The sequence below is a fragment of the Battus philenor genome, unplaced genomic scaffold, assembly GCF_028537555.1.
Source record: "Battus philenor isolate CCGP_79_NKW_IND1 unplaced genomic scaffold, ilBatPhil1.0.hap1 SCAF_17, whole genome shotgun sequence".
Taxonomy (NCBI): Eukaryota; Metazoa; Arthropoda; class Insecta; order Lepidoptera; family Papilionidae; genus Battus; species Battus philenor.
The window spans coordinates 14,087,317-14,104,936 of NW_027181679.1; the positions used below are offsets into that span (position 1 = coordinate 14,087,317).

The 17,620-nt window shown below is 45.0% G+C and overlaps 1 protein-coding gene across 1 annotated transcript; it reads left to right on the forward strand.

Annotated features, from left to right (window-relative positions):
- Positions 1-5,521: 5,521 nt before the first annotated feature.
- LOC137919938 (uncharacterized) lies at positions 5,522-11,621 on the forward strand (the record flags this gene model as incomplete). The annotated part of the gene is made up of 4 exons (XM_068763161.1): positions 5,522-5,596; positions 5,922-6,108; positions 10,834-11,067; positions 11,214-11,621. Coding segments are annotated over 4 exons (588 nt in total), but the record flags the coding sequence as incomplete, so codon positions are not given.
- Between the last annotated feature and the right edge of the window lie 5,999 nt (positions 11,622-17,620).

The window sequence follows — 17,620 nt, forward strand, 5'->3', positions numbered from 1 at the left end:
ACTACATTTTAATATTGCAACCCTTTCATATTACTTTCAGAGCTAATTTTTTTAAGAAATTACATTACATAGTGCAGGTTATTATCGAAATATTTTATGTAGCAAAAATGTAATATAGCAGTTGTAGTAATTTAAATGGAAGCTTTTTGTATCGGAAGTGCTCCCGGGCCCGCGCGAGGAGAGCACTCAGCGCGGCAGTAAATCTCGCGCCCGAAACTAATCGCAATAAAACGTGATGGCGCACTTGCACTCGCACTCGCACCGGGGCGGGGCGGGGTGCGGAGCTGCGGTTTTTACAGCGCAGTCACGCGAGAGTGTCCGATGACGGCTGAAGGCCGGCGCTGCCAGTTGATCGGAACTGAAGCAAATTCCTTTGCCGCCAGCGATAGAAAAGCTTTGTCAATCAGCTTTTTACTTAAATTCTCATTAACAACATATTGCATATCACCTGTAACAACACGGACTCTACCGAACTCCTCAACTGCAACAAGTTGTGAAGGCATAAGTATTCGCGAGAACGCATCGTGCGCAGTGTCCTCCTCTGAGTCTATCAAATAATTCCTCGCACCGGCAGCGTACAGTTTTATTTATTTACTTATGAGGCACGTTCACAACATCAACGACTACACTCGGTCAACAATTAAAAGACTCGTGTGTCCTAATTAACTAGCGTTTCCAACGAACTGCAGACGCCTTGGCACAGGTCTAATAACGATCGTAATTCATAACAGTCCTTAGTTTCGTCTGCAGTTAAAATTAAAATTTATTAAAAAAGTTGACATGAAAATGAAAGAACAATAATATACTGCTTATTTTTTATCTTAATTACTGCTATTATTCTGAAAATTTTGTTTAAAAACGCCTGTTGCTTCCTAATAAGAGCAACACTTGTGTTATAGAAAATAGAGAGGTGATTTCTTTTTAACTTAGCAATTTTACGACTGGATCCTTGTAATAACTAATTTCTTAGAACGCAATTAATTCGACCGATGCTTATTACCTCGTTGTCGCACCGACGCTCTTATGTCATTCTTCTTATTCATAATTTCAAATGACATTTGTGGCGTTACCCACATCACTCCCCAACAAAGACCGTTTCATGGGCGGTAAAAATTTGTAAATTTCACTCTGCGTCCTGATCTGGTCTGTCTGAGTTCTTTATTTTCTTCTTCGTCTTTCTGGATGGGAGTTTCTTGTCATGTGTACACCGGTTTCAGGATATTTGTGGATACAGTGGTAGTCTTTCCATTCATATATATATCAATAATAATATCTAAGCAGCGTGAGGATAAAACAGCGCAGCTTGGTGCTGTTGCGGTGCAGTGAGCGTAGATTTTATCATCATCATCATTCCAGCCGCAGGAGTCGTCGCCCGCGCGCCGACGACCTTAACAAGATATAGTCTGTTCATCTCGCGAATGGGCGTCGTGGGGCGCTTGCCGGTCAATGGTCTCCACTGCATAACCACAAGGCTTGCTTGCTGCCACTTGCTAAACTTTTCGTCCATGGATCTCTTCATTACTGATCATATCTACTACTACTACTATTCGTACTTAATGAGGCAAATGCTTATTATAGTTCACGGACCTCTCTGTTCCGTGAACTAATGTCAAATGAAGCTCTGAAAGCCTCAGGGCTAACAGAATTAACTTTATCAGAAACAATGCACACATTGTAACATACACAAATTATGTAGCGTTTGTTAAAAACTGAGTTGCGATCGTGTGCGTGCGCCGGCGCACGCGACGCGGTACAGTTAGGTACGGCAGCGAGCCCTTCGCCGCGCGACCTGCATGCTAATGGCAAAGCTTTCGTTGCGACATTCCTGGAGCAGACGAGTAGGTTCTGTGCAGCGAGAGGCTCATGGTTTGTTTTTGGGTTTTTACAGCTTTCGCGAGATGTAGCTGACTGGTGGCCGAGGTCTCCTGGCCTTAACTTACTTTACCTTATTTATAATTTATATAACCTCACAGGAACAACCACGCAGGCGTGTCACTAGCATTTGATTCAAGAGCTGAACCCCAACTCAATAGGTTCCTGTCGAACTATTATTACTATCACTTCCAAAGGCGGTATGGCTTGAGGAAGCGGTGGAAGAAACTCCAGCTTTTATCACAGCGGTGGGAAACTCGTGCGAAGTCCAGATGTGCTAGTCTGCGTGCGTACTTGTCGCTTCTGTGAACCTTTATTTCTAGAATATTCGTCAACAAAGTCTCTCTTTTTATTTTAAATATCTCGAAAATACCAGACGAATGAAAAAATGATAATTATAACTCATTAATGTACCAACAATGACAGCAAAAACTTTAAAAATGTATTCCGCGCGCGTACATTTGTCTGCAACATTTTATTTTCGCTGCGCGTATCATTGAGCGGCTCATTGCGTCGGGCACCCGGCGCGCTCGAATGAATGACATTTCATTTGCATTTGTCTGATTTGATGGCACTCTGACTCGAGATGGTCGCAACCGAGCCGCAGCCGCGCGGCCCCGGCCTTTCAATATACGACGATCGGTGCCCTATCCTGGGACAATAGGCTGTGACGTAGGCAGTACCTCCGCGTGACCTGTCCGTGAGGTCTAGTGTATGAACCAATAGACAAACATTTCATGCTTGTCTATTGGTTTATGCGCATTGTTAGCCGTTACCGCGTCCGCTCCTTTATATCATTTGTGCACGACAAGTAGAACGCCCAAAACCAATTTGATAGAAAATAATAAGCAGTACATTTTTACTGAGCTCACCGACATTCTTTAAACAAAGCTCGCGGCTCCCAAACGTCTTCATTAAAGCGTACTGAGTGGAATACAAATGAGTTGTTACTCTTTTATGGAGTACAGAACCTAGTGCAGTGGTCTAGTACACTGACCGCGTACTGTCAATATATGTTTTTTTGCGTTCTACAATCCCAAGCAGCTTCCTCTTGCAGTATAATGATCGTGTGGAACAGTGGCATCGCCCCGTAGCCCCCCAAGTATCTCGCGCGACATGTGTTTTGAAAATATCTGCAATATACAAAACGGACCGCGTTGTGCTAACGCGTATCAACACACACAACGAAACATTAGGACTCCGTTTCAGTTTTTGGTCTAATGTTGAGTCAACAGCTGGTTATCGCGTTTTTTGACGAAGAATAAAAGATTTTAAAACAGGCCCGCGTCGGAGGACAAGCTGTCGGAGGAAACTGATCGTATGACGTAAGGTGTTCGGTGGCAGAATTCGGATTTCAAATTAAATATATAACGCTGACCATCGCGTCGTGCGCACTGCTTTCCTAACGGCCCCGTTTTTGTGGCTCGGTTAGTTCAACTTTCTTTTCCCTTTTTCTTTGCATTCGTCGCCTAACTTCCTTCGCCTTTCGTGCAGAGTTTAAAAATTTTTACGTTCCCTATTTTTATTGTTTGTTTAAAAATTCATTTCTTCTTAATTTCCGTTCATTTTCTTACTGTCGCTGTAGCACTTAATTTACTTTTCTAATATCACAACTATTTCATCACCCTTGTTCATAATTTTCATTAATCTGTTTTTTTTTTTATTTATTTGTATTACTTTTTGTTGTATTTACCATTACTTTTCCGCAGATCTCCAAAAAGGTCTTGCGACTCTTTTCTTTGCTCACCGGTGGGGCGATGCTTCCTTCTCTATTCTCTCCGCTGATCGAGGCTGGTATCCTGCGGGCACACTCTTGGAATTCGGACTCAGTATTTGGTACCACTTAGAAATCCGAATTCTAGCACTGGAGCAGAGCACACGCAGGCTGCGTGTAATGTTTAAAACTTTGTGTTGGTATTAAATAGTGTAAAAGTAGATAGGGTAAACATTATAGTAGATATTGTGTATAATCTTGTTAAACAGAGGTAAAAGCTTACACAATTCTCTTATTTTTACAAAGCGGTGCACTTATAATAGATAATCTGTTTCAAACCCACGCTATTACGGAGTTAGCTAGCAAAAACTTTTAGTCAGAAGTTGAATTTGATGTGCGAAGAATTCTGAGCATGTCTGGTGAAGAATGCATCGGCTTGCGGTCGCCTGCGCAGGTGCCTCTCTGCGCCGCGTGCCCGACGCCGCGCCGCGTGCGCCGCATGCCGGCGGCCGCATTAGCGCGCACTACTCCGCGCCGCTCCGCCATCACCTCGTGTCCAGCATGATTTACCTGTAAAAGACCAAACACGTATCATCACCCCTTCTCTTTCTTCCTTTCTGATAGAAACAAAAATCTAATCGGACTCCCTTATGGTGACATGTTCAACTGGGAGTACATTGCTACTGATGTTTCAAACGCGCTTTGATCTGAAAAAAAGCTTACGACAAATTCAGATTTTAATAATTACTTTCCCCAATCCAGCTGCATTACCATTTAAAATATTAATTAATACGAGTTCGGGTTTAAAAACTTTTCAAATGAATGTTTTTAACTTTTAAATTTTGTTTTTAATTAGCAGCAATTATTTATTTGACCATTTTACGATTCAAAAGAGTTTTGATAATATATACAGTGTATGTAAACGCAGTAATTGGGTTTTGGAGGTTATTTTGCGCAGCCGCAGCACGGAGGGTCTATCGATGCGACGCGGGTGCCTGCAGACCTTCCAATCCGGTGAAATAAACAATGTAAGGGCCTGGACCGTGGCTCAGAGCGTAACGCTCAAGTCTGCTTACTATGAAGAGGTTTCAAGACCTTCTCATCAAACTTCAGCGTAGCCCTAAATTAAAAAAAAAACCTTGTGCAAACATCCTAGTAAGGTGTAAAGGATTTTAATGCTTAAAAAACTTGGGAATATTTATTCAGCAAGTTGTAGAGTGTGACTTGTTTATATATTATATTATTGTAAAAGTATTAACAAAAAAAAACTGTCTGAATTATTTGCGCGCTCTTATCAGATCGGGGTGCCCTCGTAACCCCCGTAGCTTCAAGCTGAAGGGCGCCGGTGTGCGGGCGGTTGGTCCGATCATAGTTTCTTTCAAAACGAGCTCCTCGTGCAGTCTGCTCGTGAAGTACAGGGTGATTACTGCAGATGACGCAAAGTGGATAATACGATGAAAAGTATAAACACACGCCAACAGGTAAACGGGAACACGGGAAGGTTTAAGACAAAGCCTTACTGAGTTAGGCTTGGTACCGTAAACTGATGACCGCTGTGAATAATCACAAAAAAACTGTCCGAGTTCGCTGCGGACCTTTTTGAGATCAGGGCGCGTTCCTAGCAACTTGGTCTCCAGAATATTCATTTAAATAAAGGTATAGCGGTGTTACCTTTTTAAAAAAAATTGAATAGACTGCTAAACAGTGGTCGGTTGAGTACTCGCTCAGCACGTGCTGCGGCTCGAGCGTATATCAAAAACGTTAGAGCCGCGGTGTTCTGTTGCGTGCTGCCGCAGCGCTCACTGTCGCTGTGTGCGGCGTGTGCGGTGTGTGCACCGTGCTGACAGCGTGCGTGTGCGCAGGGTGCGGCGTCGCGGCGCAGCTGTGGCGGCGCGTGGCGCGGGGCGGCCGCCGCCGGCGCTGGCCGCGCTGGCCGCGCTGCTGGCGCTGCTGCTGCTGCTGCTGCCCGCCGCCGCCGCTGACGTCATCTTTAGGGTACCTGAAGTGCTGGTAACTTATGTTTAGTCCTCCACCGCCTCCCTCCGGCTCTCGCTTTGGCTCTGTAAGTCTTCTTCATCGACTGCACCCTCTACAAGTACGACATTACGCCTGCACGCACTGCGACCTCTGTACCAATCTCAAGCCCCCGGTGTTACTCGTATGTATTTCGTTTCATCAAATATTATCCTTTTTTCAACCAAAGACTTGGGTTTTCTTTTCTACCTGGTAATCAATCATTTTCTATTCTTTGCTAAAAATTTTAAAATTAGTTTCAATTTTGTTGCAATTGACACGGTGTGTCGGGCGCGCGCTGATGCTTGCTGGCTGTGTGCAGGTGCGGCACGCGGCGGCGGCGCGGCCCGTGGGCACGGGCGCGCTCAACGCCAGCAGCGCTGACGGTGCTGCGGGCGCCCCGGGCGCGGCCGGCCTGCTGGAGGTGCGCTACGAGGAGTACTTCGTGGAGCACGACGTGTCCACCGCCGACGCGCGCAAGGCCGCGCTGCAGCTCGACCTGCACGAAGGTACCTCACTACTCAGCCAACTGCAGCTCGCGGTGAGACTGCAGCGACTGATGTAAACGGATACTTCACATCGTATCTGCGCCGATTCTTGCTTAGAGGCGACCCGGAGTGCGCGTGCGACATAAAGGCTTAAGATGGAGTTTTGAATTTATTACTGGACTTTTAGAGGCGTCTTTCATCATATATTTGTTAATAAATGTTATTTAGATTTAAATAGATATTTTGGATTTTAATTGAAAAGAACATGTGATCACTTGTGTTGGTGAAGAGAAGGAGTCAAACTGAGCTCTTTTTTTTTTCAAAAATTACACATTTTAGTGATCGTTCTTCTGGCCGCAGGCGTAAATTGCTCGTAATAATATTTATAGTGAGATTTGTTCCAAATCACTCTGCGGGGCTAATGTATGACATTACGAGCTACCGGCTGTGAACACACTGAACGTGGCGCGTGCGCGTGCGCGTGCGCCTGCGCCGGTGTGTGTGAGCAGCGCACCGTCGCGGCATCCACAGCCACATATTTATATTGCATGACACGGCTGCGTGCGACGCGTCTGAATAGGCCATTGAATGGAAAACCTTCGCTGTGAGATTTTAGTTTAATGACAGGGCATCCGAGAGGTCCCGCCTCTGTGGCCTCCGCCGTGTACATGGCATCCCCACAGTGACCCTGGTAACTTTTAAATACTTATACCTCCAATGTACTCCCTTAACATATCTTTGTGTAGACAAAACGTTTTCAAAGTAACGCCGATCAAAAAAATTATACAAACCGCTACGTGCTCGCGGGTGATTGTTTACAACGACAATGTCTCAAAACTTTCGGCCTCCGCCCCGCAGACAGCTGAATGGTTACTAGAAATTCATTCTTTACATTCGCTAACACTTCATACATTTAAAAATGCTGCCTGAAATGTAGAAGAATAGCAAATTAGTTTTTAGTGTTTAGTTTTCTTCAAAAACACAAGACATCTTTTAACAATTTTTCTTCATTTTGTACATCATAAAATTAAAATCGAAACTTCCAAAGTATAAAGTTAATAACTGTGTAGGCGGTCGGTCGCGCCGCGCCGCAGAGCAGTGAACACTGAACACGTACTGTTTCCCGCGTCCAGAGCCTGACGTCACCACTTAATCCCCGCCCCGGTGAGTCATCGGACACGAGCGCACCGCCCGCCGCGGCCTGGTGCCCTGGTGCCCGGCGTCGCAACAATTATTTGTTACAATGAAAATATTTAGGAAAATTTTCTTACGTGGCTATGGGAAAAGTCAAAACATTTCAATACAATCATTATCATCGGAAATAATATTTCTGTACAAACGACAACGGAGATATCGCAGTACCGACGCGGAACAATATCTTTTTACCTGCACTTACACGAGGGCAACCGAAATATGCTGCCTTATACACATTATTTTCTTTCACCGTTTATAACGGCCGCGCGCTCGTTATTTATTTCACTACAAGATCTCAAAATGTAATCCGCTAATTAAAAATACCTACAAGCAGTTAGCTGAGTACGCTCCTAATGGATGTATGACAGTATTTTAGAATGTTCAGTTCGTTTCGATGAAAATGTGCAGAGCCTGTTCCTATCATTGTCAGCTACGCGGCTCGCAATAGACTCTATTTAATTTATGTGAAATCACCGAGTGCATAAGGTTGTGTGAAAAAGCGGTCTGTGCTCTATAATGTCCAGTAACAAGTACGTGTCCTTGCCGCATTATGTCTCAAACTCTGGAGTCGCGAGACAAAGTTCGACGCAATTTCAAAAGCGAACAGAATCCAACATCACGGAACATGAGTAACTATGTGGTGGGCGGGCACCGTCGCGTCGCCCTTGTGCCTCCTAATGACTACCTTTGTCGCCGCGCTCTCGGCTGCGACGCTGTTAGATTTAGTCGTTTATGCACTAGGGAATTGTATCAATAAATTACAAAATAACACGTTGCGATGGCGCCCTGGTGTCAATAGACATTCCCGAATCCGCCAATATAACTATGCTCCATCCGCCGGACAGAGTATCTTTCAACCGCACGACTGCAGGCGAGTGAAAGGGAGAGATGATAGCTGACACGTGGCTGATTTTTTAAAAATGTATCAATTTACGTATTTTTCGTATTTCTTTACTTTCTATCGCTCTTTCTCCCTTTGGTTGTTTAAAATGCGGCCGGAATTTATTGCTGCGTGTTACGATAAAATTAATTTGATAGTCCGAGAAAGGCACCCCGCTACATGACACTCGCAGACGGAAACGCACGCACACTCCCAGATCGCAGCACCTCGTCTCTCTTCGACCGTCCTATCTCTTGGAAGAACTGGGTCCAATCCCTCGGAGTCACCTTCCATTCTAAACTTATATTCCACAAACGCATTTGCCCGCCCACGCGACTGCGTACAAGAAAAGTGATCCGAGATCTTTCCGAAAACCTTCGGTCGCCTAGTAGTCCTCGCTGCTGTCCCAGGTCGCACACTCACACGCGCTACACCGTGCACTCGCGCGTGTAGAGTCCGGTACCTTTGTATTGCACAACGTCAGCGCGCAGTTGGAATAACCAACCAGTAAATCTTAATACGTTCGCGGACTCTTCAGTTCCGCTAACTTAATTGACAAGCTATCCCCGGGATAGCAGCAACTACATCTTGAGACACTATACGGTGTTACATAAACAGGTGAAATATAACTGATTAAAAGTTAACCGTGCGCTGAGTGATAACGTGAATAGGAATAATGAACAGAAGCGCAAAAGAACGCGTGCCGAACGGAAAACGAGGTATCCTTGCTAATGCTCGTTGCATTACAAGCTAAGGACGCGTTTACACACGTCGCTTACGAATGAGATAAGCTGTATATTATCTGGTATAACCAATGTCCGTCAATTATACAAGGTTATATAGTAATATCGTTGATCTCGGTTCAACTGTAAAGAAATGACTTTAGTGTTTAGTTCGGGCGTCCGTTGTTAGTGCGGTGAGCATTTTTTCGTTCGCCGGCAAGTGTCACGCTCGAGCAGGTACATTCGGTTGCCGAGCGCCGCTTGCTTTTCACACAAAGACGACGCGCCGACTTCCCGGTGCTTGGGCTCTACAATTTGCACTTCCGCGTGCGATGTCAAATGTTGACCTTGGATATTTGAATATTGGTGGGGGGAGGGAAACCTACAACAGAGGGAAGGCGTAATCGATAACCCTTGGCATGCGCATTCGATGCAACTGCGGCGGCTGCGGGGCCGGCGCGGCCTCCGCGGGTGAGTCGAGCGCTTGATGTTCTGACGGCCGCCATCTTCACGTGTGCTCCTTACAAAGTAATTTCATTTTCGGAACCGCGTTACATGCCTGAGTTTAATTTTAAAAGGATTATTGTATACCAGCTGTCCCAACATACTTACTATTGCCAGAAGTAGCCGGACGTGTTGAAAAAGAAAAAAATAAGTTAACGTAACGTTATAGTGTCATTCTTAATCAATGGATAATTAGATCACCGCCTTATTTATTAATTGAGTATGATACTAGCAAATCAATCTAATGCTCCATATTTATCTGGCTGCTGCGGCTGTCAAACGCGCGAACTTCCAAACGTCGTTACATTTTCTTACATTTATCACGTTGTTGCGCAACGTATTTACCGTAAAAACTTTCCACGGGGTTTTAATAAATTTATATAAATAAGATAAATTAAATGAGCAAATTAGTTTCAATTTATGACGGGCGAGGCGAACGCGACAAGCGATATGTACAAAGCGACTACCTTGTGCAGATTACTTGTTGCTAACCAAAGTGTTTGTTGACACGTACAGCACTCAAAAAGTACTTTTTGTCATTACAATAACTTTTTAGCTTCTGAATTACGAATCCTCGAGCCCCGAGTTCGGAAGATCTAAAAAAACCGCAAATGTAGACCAGACGCAGCACCAGTTTTATCAACTCAATTTTTTTTCCTAATATGAATCAAAACCTGCTAGCCCAAAGCACATCTGGCTCACTTAGCCAAATGATTTGCCAGCACGGCAGCCTGCAAGCAGATGCGCGTCGCTCAACGCCTATATCTGACGCGAGGATGCTAGTCCGTCATCAATTCGTCTGTAATTGGCGGTCTAACGTTATTTAATGAACAATGAGCCCTTAATTATTTGCATTTAACGTGTAATGACAGAAAAAGCTGAACCTGCGGCGACTGTCCACTTGCTCGGCGGCGACGTGACTGCAGCGACATCTCGCGACGAGACTAGGAAAGTGTTCGCCAATCGTGTTTTGGCCACCCGTCGCGCGCCACCTATCATTTAGTTGGAGAAAAGAATAAATTCAACTTCCGAGTTTCGAATTCTGAACTGCAAAAGCCGAACTGGCAAACCCATTGAAAGAGACTTATTAATACGCTGGCCGCTTTGTGGACGGAAAATAACTTCATTATCAAAGAGATCAACTCATGAAACTTGAACGCGCATGAGCAGGCGAACAAGACAACCGCGTTTAGGAGGGGTAGATTTCGATTTTTAATTTCCATCCATCCAAAGATGTTGACTTTAATTCGGAGGCATCGATCTCTAACCTTAAAATTTATCACCAAACCACCTTTAATACCTTCGGTGCATGAGATGCCGTTTTTGCAGAGCGCGAATGGGACGTAGGCGTAACAGGTAGTACGCCTACCCTCGTAGCACCCCTCTTTAAATGCATACCAGCTTAAAGGTTTGATAGCTGCCATTTTAAGTGCAAACGTATTGCAGCGGGGACGGAGCGCGTGGGCTGCGGCGCGTGCAGCCGGCGCGACCGCGAGTACTGCGAGACCCGCGTGCTGGCCGACCACTGCTGCTGCGAGCGCCGCTTCCTGCGCGAGCCCTTCCCCTGGCTGCCGCACACCTGCTACGTGGGGCCCAACCGCTGCCGCCCGCTGGCGCACGACTGCGTGCAGTACACGCGCCTGCGCGACTGCTGCTGCTACCGGCAGCTGGCGCAGCGATGTAAGTCCGCACGTGCACGCACGCACACACTCTCGTGGTATGAGCTCACAGATCAGATGTGCAGATCCGGTCATCATTAGCTCAACGCACTGCTTGTGCCAGTCGCTGTATCCTCCTCGTGTACATTGGAGTATTTGTGCGCGCAGGGAAGGGCATCCTGTCGCACGCGCCGCGGCTGGGCGTGAGCGGCGCGTCGCTGCTGCTGCTGTCGATGCTGCTGTTCGTGGTGTACTTGTGAGTGACGCACGAGCGGCCAGCGGCGCGCGCCTCGCTCCCCGCGCCCGCACTCGTCTAGCCCGGCACGCCCTCCGCACTCCCGCGCGCCCCCCGCACGCCCCCGCAACGACCTCCCGCACGGCCACCGGACTCCGCTCGACCTTGCAGCAGCCCCGCCGCCCCGCCGCCTCCAGTGTACAGGACTAAGTCTGTCTCGCGTGCAAAGAAGTTTAGCGGAAATCAAATACAAATACTTACGGCTGTTATTAACATTCAACATTACGTTCTTGTAGCGTGAGGGTTTTTGTTAAATACGATATCACATTGAATGTGTGAGTACACACTTCATATTGTAGAGTTTTAATAACATTGACATATTTCAAGTTATAATAAATAATGTCGTCGTATTCCAAAAAGAAATAAGCACGGAGGCGAGACGCAATGCCGATATTGTTAAATCGAACGAGCGCGGGCGCGGCGGCCGCCCGGGTAAATGTGTTTTGTACTCCTTAACATTTGTTTGTAAATTGTTTTTATATTTTTGTAAGAGCAAATGACATGTACTCTATGCCAAAGTATTTACAAGCATGTCCGCCTGTGAGGTGACGAATGCGACTATTTATTTTGTATATAAGCTTATGATATTGGGAGAAAACTTTGAAAAGTAATCGCGAAAATTATTGTTTTTTTTTGGGTTTAATTGGAATAATTACAGACTTACTGTTAAGATTATTATTGTAAATACAAAAATAAATAGAATAAAATTTTATTAATATAATAGAAAACTGTATGTGGTATCTGTGGTCATTTGGCGGGCTTTACAAATGGCGCGTAAAAGTGAAATTACTAAAAAAAAACCTGCAATCAAGACTAATCTTTACACAATTACTAATCGAGTTTCATCGCAACAGTGCAGTGCAGCGTTTAACTGTTTAATATTAACGTAGAAATTTAGTTTACAACATTATTTATTTACACTTCATTGCACAACAAAAAAAAACATGTAACTGGTACAGTTAACGCAACTTTGAAAAAATAGCGACCCCTATTACAACTTAAAGGTAGCAATAAGGCAGCTGGATGTTTTTTTTATGAAAGTACAAGTATTTCCTAGCACCGCCGTACGTCATTGGACCTGCTGCTGCCGCTGGAATACGTCAGTCACCTGCTAGAAGGTGATCCCGGCTCGTTGGGACCCTTGATCTATTATAATAAAATGTCGATGTATGGAGGTTCTTCCGTCGTCTCTCCCCCCCGCAGGCCGTGCGGGTGCACTTGTGTAGTTTAGTTTGCTGAGGTTATTAGCGACCGACAAGTTACCTTGAAGCTTCCGGCCCATCATCAGATGAGGGGTTGACTTTACTGAGATATTTGCTATTTATTTTAAGTTCTTGGTTGTAGTTTAAGTTATTTAGAAAAACTTTTAAGTTGTAGCTTATGTTTCGCTCAGCGAAGGTGTTATTGTGATACAAATCGTGTCTTCGTACGCGCGGCCGGAGATTCTGCACTTTGCTCCGAATTTTCGTTTGTTTTATAATTAGGTATATTAATTATTTTACTGCGATGTAGTGAACAAACAGCGTAATGTACTCAAAATTTATCTAAAAAAATCTTTCTATTTTATTTTTTAATATGCCCACAAATATTGCACCAGAAATAATTACATTTTCGCATTGAAAATACAGCACATGAACAGTGTACCTTAAATATAGGAGGTCCAGCCTTCATTACGGACCAAAATGAAATAATCAGCGAATTAACGACGTTTCGGTGGCTGCGAAGTGTTGTTGTATCAAATATTAAAAATTAACAATAATCGATAATAGCATTTTGACATGAAACAAAACACAGACAGCGGATAAATTAAAAACTGTTTTGAATTTGACAAAAAATACAGATTTACCATAACGCGGTACCGATAAGTATGCAATCAGAAGTTGTCTGCGCGCGCCGGCTCGGCCGGTGGGCTTGCTTGCATTTGTCGGTGTATTTATGATCGAGTACATTAACTATTTATTACATTATAACTGGGTATATGTATGATGTTAAAATTCTTTGTTGCATTAATCGATGTGAAGTTCATTACAAATGTAATGTAGGTGGCGCAGGCCTGCGTTTCTAAAATAAAGCAAAGTTACCACGCGCCGTGTGTTTATTTGCCAGCCCCCCCTGTCCTCGCCATCTTAACTTGCAGCTTTTTTATATTATCCAAAACCAATTCGATGCGCAAACTGTTGTGCAGCCCGGCGCGGCGCTCGTGACCAAGAACGAGCCGTCCTTCTTGATAAGGTACAATTATCTTGTCAGTTTGTGAAACTCTGTTACAATAAATTAATAAAATACTAGGAGTTTTCATTCATTCGGGTTAGTTTTGTTCAGTTCTGACAAAACACTAGTTAACTAAGTCTGTAGGTTTAAGCTGTAACTGTTCGATTCGTTAGAACACTTGCGCGGTGGCAGGAGGCTCGTTCTAGACGCCGCCCGAGACAAACGACTGACGTTATCGTACACTTCATCTTTTTGTTAAATAACACTTCTCTTTGATATAAACAATTATATCCTTAGGACAAACTATCAACAACCAGATGGTTACACCTGCTTACAGCTAGCCCTGCCTTTGCACGGCTGCCGAGTGCCCGCGCCGTTTATTTCACACTTATATATAATATTATTAATACGCCTCGGTGTATGTAGTCGTGCAAAGATATCGTAGTAAAAGTAAAGACAGTCGTGTGCCTCGACTGCCGCCTGCCCGAAATAAATAGCACGACACGCTTTAAGTTTCTTGGCTCATCAGATTCTAAAAAGACCTCTAGTCTACATATGATGCGATCAAAAAGTAAGGTGGAATTGTCAATTAAAACTCTCGGGCATTGGAAAGGCAGGTAATTTTTTGACCTAGGTTAGGTAACGTTTGCCGTGCGTTGTTTTGTCAAAACATTTAATTATCTCCGAGTTACGTGTTTTGTCATAAGTTTCGAATTCATCAAACGTGTCAAGTCTCGATTAGTGCCAAAAATCGCCCACTTTTTAGGGAAAAAGCGTCAAAAACTCGACTGATATCGTTTCGCAACCACTGTATTCTTCTGATGTTACTCAGTTCCACTTCTGCCTATTCAGCAAACGCAAAAGACTAATACTAGAAGGCCGTTTTAACTCAATTGAAGAGATGAAAAACAAATCGAAGAAGGTCTTTAAGACTACACTGGGAAAAGGCTATTCCGACTGTTTCCATCCAACGAGCTACTCAACGAGCACCTCACCCGCGCGTGCCGCGCCACCTCGCCTGGCCTGCTCCGCCGGCCCATGCCCTGCCAACCGCTCACTCGCGACCGACCCCGCTTGTGTATTGACTCACTTGAGCTTCGTCTCTTTTCCAAGCCCGGTCACTACACCTCAATCTTTAAGGTCTAAGACTTCGCAGCCCCTGACCCCTAACCAGGCTATGCTATCCCATTTTCTCCGGATGGGAATATCGCCGCCAAAGGCACTGTGCTCGGTGTCATCGAGCTTGGCCGTCTTGCAGTTGACACAACATGGCGGCAGCCATGCGCCGCCTGTGTTTGGGTGCCACACACAGGACCACGGGCGATAGGCGTGGGTTCCGAGTGCGGCAGCGAAAGCGACCTCCGTAATCTGTTCTTCTGGGATGAGGGAGGCGAACTATTCCTTGTTTTGAGCTTGAAAAGCGCACAGGACCTCCTCGTCTTTCAATTCCTTCAAAACATCTAGATCGTGTGCTTGGACTTTGTCTACTAGAGCAGGTCTGGAGCTGCTGGCTTCTCACACACCGAAAACCGCTAACTTAGGCCTCGTCTCGCCAGTATCAATGGCTCATTGTGTCCTCAGGCTTCAGACTCAGATCCACTCGGCCACTGACAGCCACAACCTGATTTAAACGGCTCCCAATTTGTTTAACTCCTCATTTGCCGAAGCCATTTACCTTAAACCGTAAAGCCGTGTTTGGGGGTCAGCTCTTGAATATTCCACGAGGTTCTTCTTGACCGAGCTAGTCTAGTAGTGAGACCTATGATGACTTTATGAATCCTATGGAAAAGTAAAATGTATTCATTTAAAATTTTTGTTGATTTAGCTACACAAACCCAAATAAATCCTGTTTGTAGTCAAATTAGTTGTATGGTCCTTAATAACAAGGTGTAACTTACAGTAACAATGTCAATGCGCGGGTAGTAAGTATTTGAAAAGCTTGTCCGCGTGCTAAACGACGCACACGCGGTCAGCTCCTGGCTTTGATAAAAATAATAACTCTTTTGTAGGTAACCGATTGCGCTTTCACAAACAACTCCCGAGTAATGCCGTACAATTAAAAAACTTTATAAAACGAAAATTGGTGAAAACACTTTATTGTTACCTAAAAGATGTTTGTGTTCCTGCAGACTGGAAATGAATCGCTGTGACATTTATGAAAATGGTCGCCCTAAAACCCGACGGAATTCGTTGCACGCTCTTATCAAGCCGGGCGCGTTTAGAAACCTCGCTGCTGAATTATAATTTGAACGATACCGTCGTAGTGGAGCGCAGATTTTATTTTTGTCAAACAGAGTTCCCTCTTTGTTTTTATCAAATATTACACTGGGATTTTTCTATGCGTTATTGCCACATTGGAAAAATGATAATGTGGATATTTCAGATTTCCTCAATAATTAGTAGATAAGCACCAAATTCAAGTACGTGCGTTTCCTGCTCCGGCGTTAGTGGGTTAACACATAAGATGTGATGCAGAGAGAACAACGCCGGGCGTAGACCGAATGTTGGCGCGGGCGCCGATCAGGTCGGGTCCTTTAATCCTTTAGTTAGTTTAACATTAAGAAATGTGAACTTATAAAGTACAATGGAAGAAGACAGTGCAGGGACAGAAAGTTCGTGGCGCGTACGACCTAGGTCTAGTGACGCTCGCGGCAGCACGTTACAGCTTGTCCTCTGTGTCTTGTGTATTCTGTTGGCACTCTCTACATAACAGGTCCGGTGAGATCAGTCTAGTGGTTCGCATGTTTGGGTGGCATTCAAATATTTATTTAATGAGTAAATATTGATTGCATACAGAACGTTACCGCACACAGCGGCGTCCGCGGCTGCGTCGTCATTTGGTCCACCTGCGTTGCACAACGCGCTCGCGTCGCAAACGAATGTTTACTCGGACGCGCACCTGGCGCCGGGGCCCCGCGACACAAACGAGATTAGTTCGTTATCTGCGCTCGAGGTCGACTCAATTTGAGCCGCCGCCACGTGTTCGCGGGCTGCTCAGCACATCCCCGGTGCCGTGCTTACTACTAGTCGTCACTTCAATTATATTAGCAGAGCACTCTGCCCTCGCTCAGAGCAACAACAACTTGGTTCGGCATAAGTTTTATCAAATAGCGCCCCTCTGCTAAAGCATCAGTACACCGAGTACAGTACAAGCCGACAAAGTGCAAACTGCCCACGTTTCGGCTTCACACGACACTGCACGCGCCGGTCACGCGCCATCACGGGCGCGTAATCACATGATGCGAGGTCAGAGGAGTTAATGTGGACGCAATTGCACTAAAATTGTCTGACTGCAGTAGAGCAGTGCATATAACGGCGCGCGCGCAGCCGCCGCGCACAGTATGGACGCGGCGCTGCAGGCCATGCTGGCGCTGCTGCTGTCCGCCGCGGGCGCCGCGCCGGTGAGTCTTCTCTGATGAGAAATGCCGGCCACAAATTCAACAGTTGTTATTTTTTAACAAAATTTAAAAAAATAATAATTTATACACTATAATAGCAACCTTGTCGACAGGCCCACAAGTCAAGTGCCATACATTTCGGTAGTTGTTAATCGCTATAGTAAGATTTATTTAAGAATGTCCTTTGATGATGATTGATTTAGATTTAAAACTAAAAAAGGAAGCCCAAAGATATTTCATGGAACTTTATTATACATGCGTACACCATTAAGCGCAAACCCAAGAATGATTTGCTACCTTATTGGAGATGAAATGTAGGAGTCACGAGTTTATTTTTATTTCCTGATATCTGTCGCTGTTTTTGGAACAAGAATTTAAATTTTAGCTCTGCGTCGCTTTGTCAACGCGGGGGGTCGTGATCTCAACCATGCAGTGATCTTGTCTTCTGCGACGTTCCTACATCTGTTCCGGTTCCTCGCGGCGTTAGAAACATTCATGCTGAGAATGGTGCGAACTTGACCGCACCCCCGCACAGGGCCGAGCAAGTCCTGTGTGCGGGTGGGTCAATTCTTTACAATCGTCAATTCTTTTATTATCAGCTTTTTTTACAAACACAATCATAAATTCTAATCAATCAAAAGCCATTTCCTGCCGGTTATTATTTACTGTTC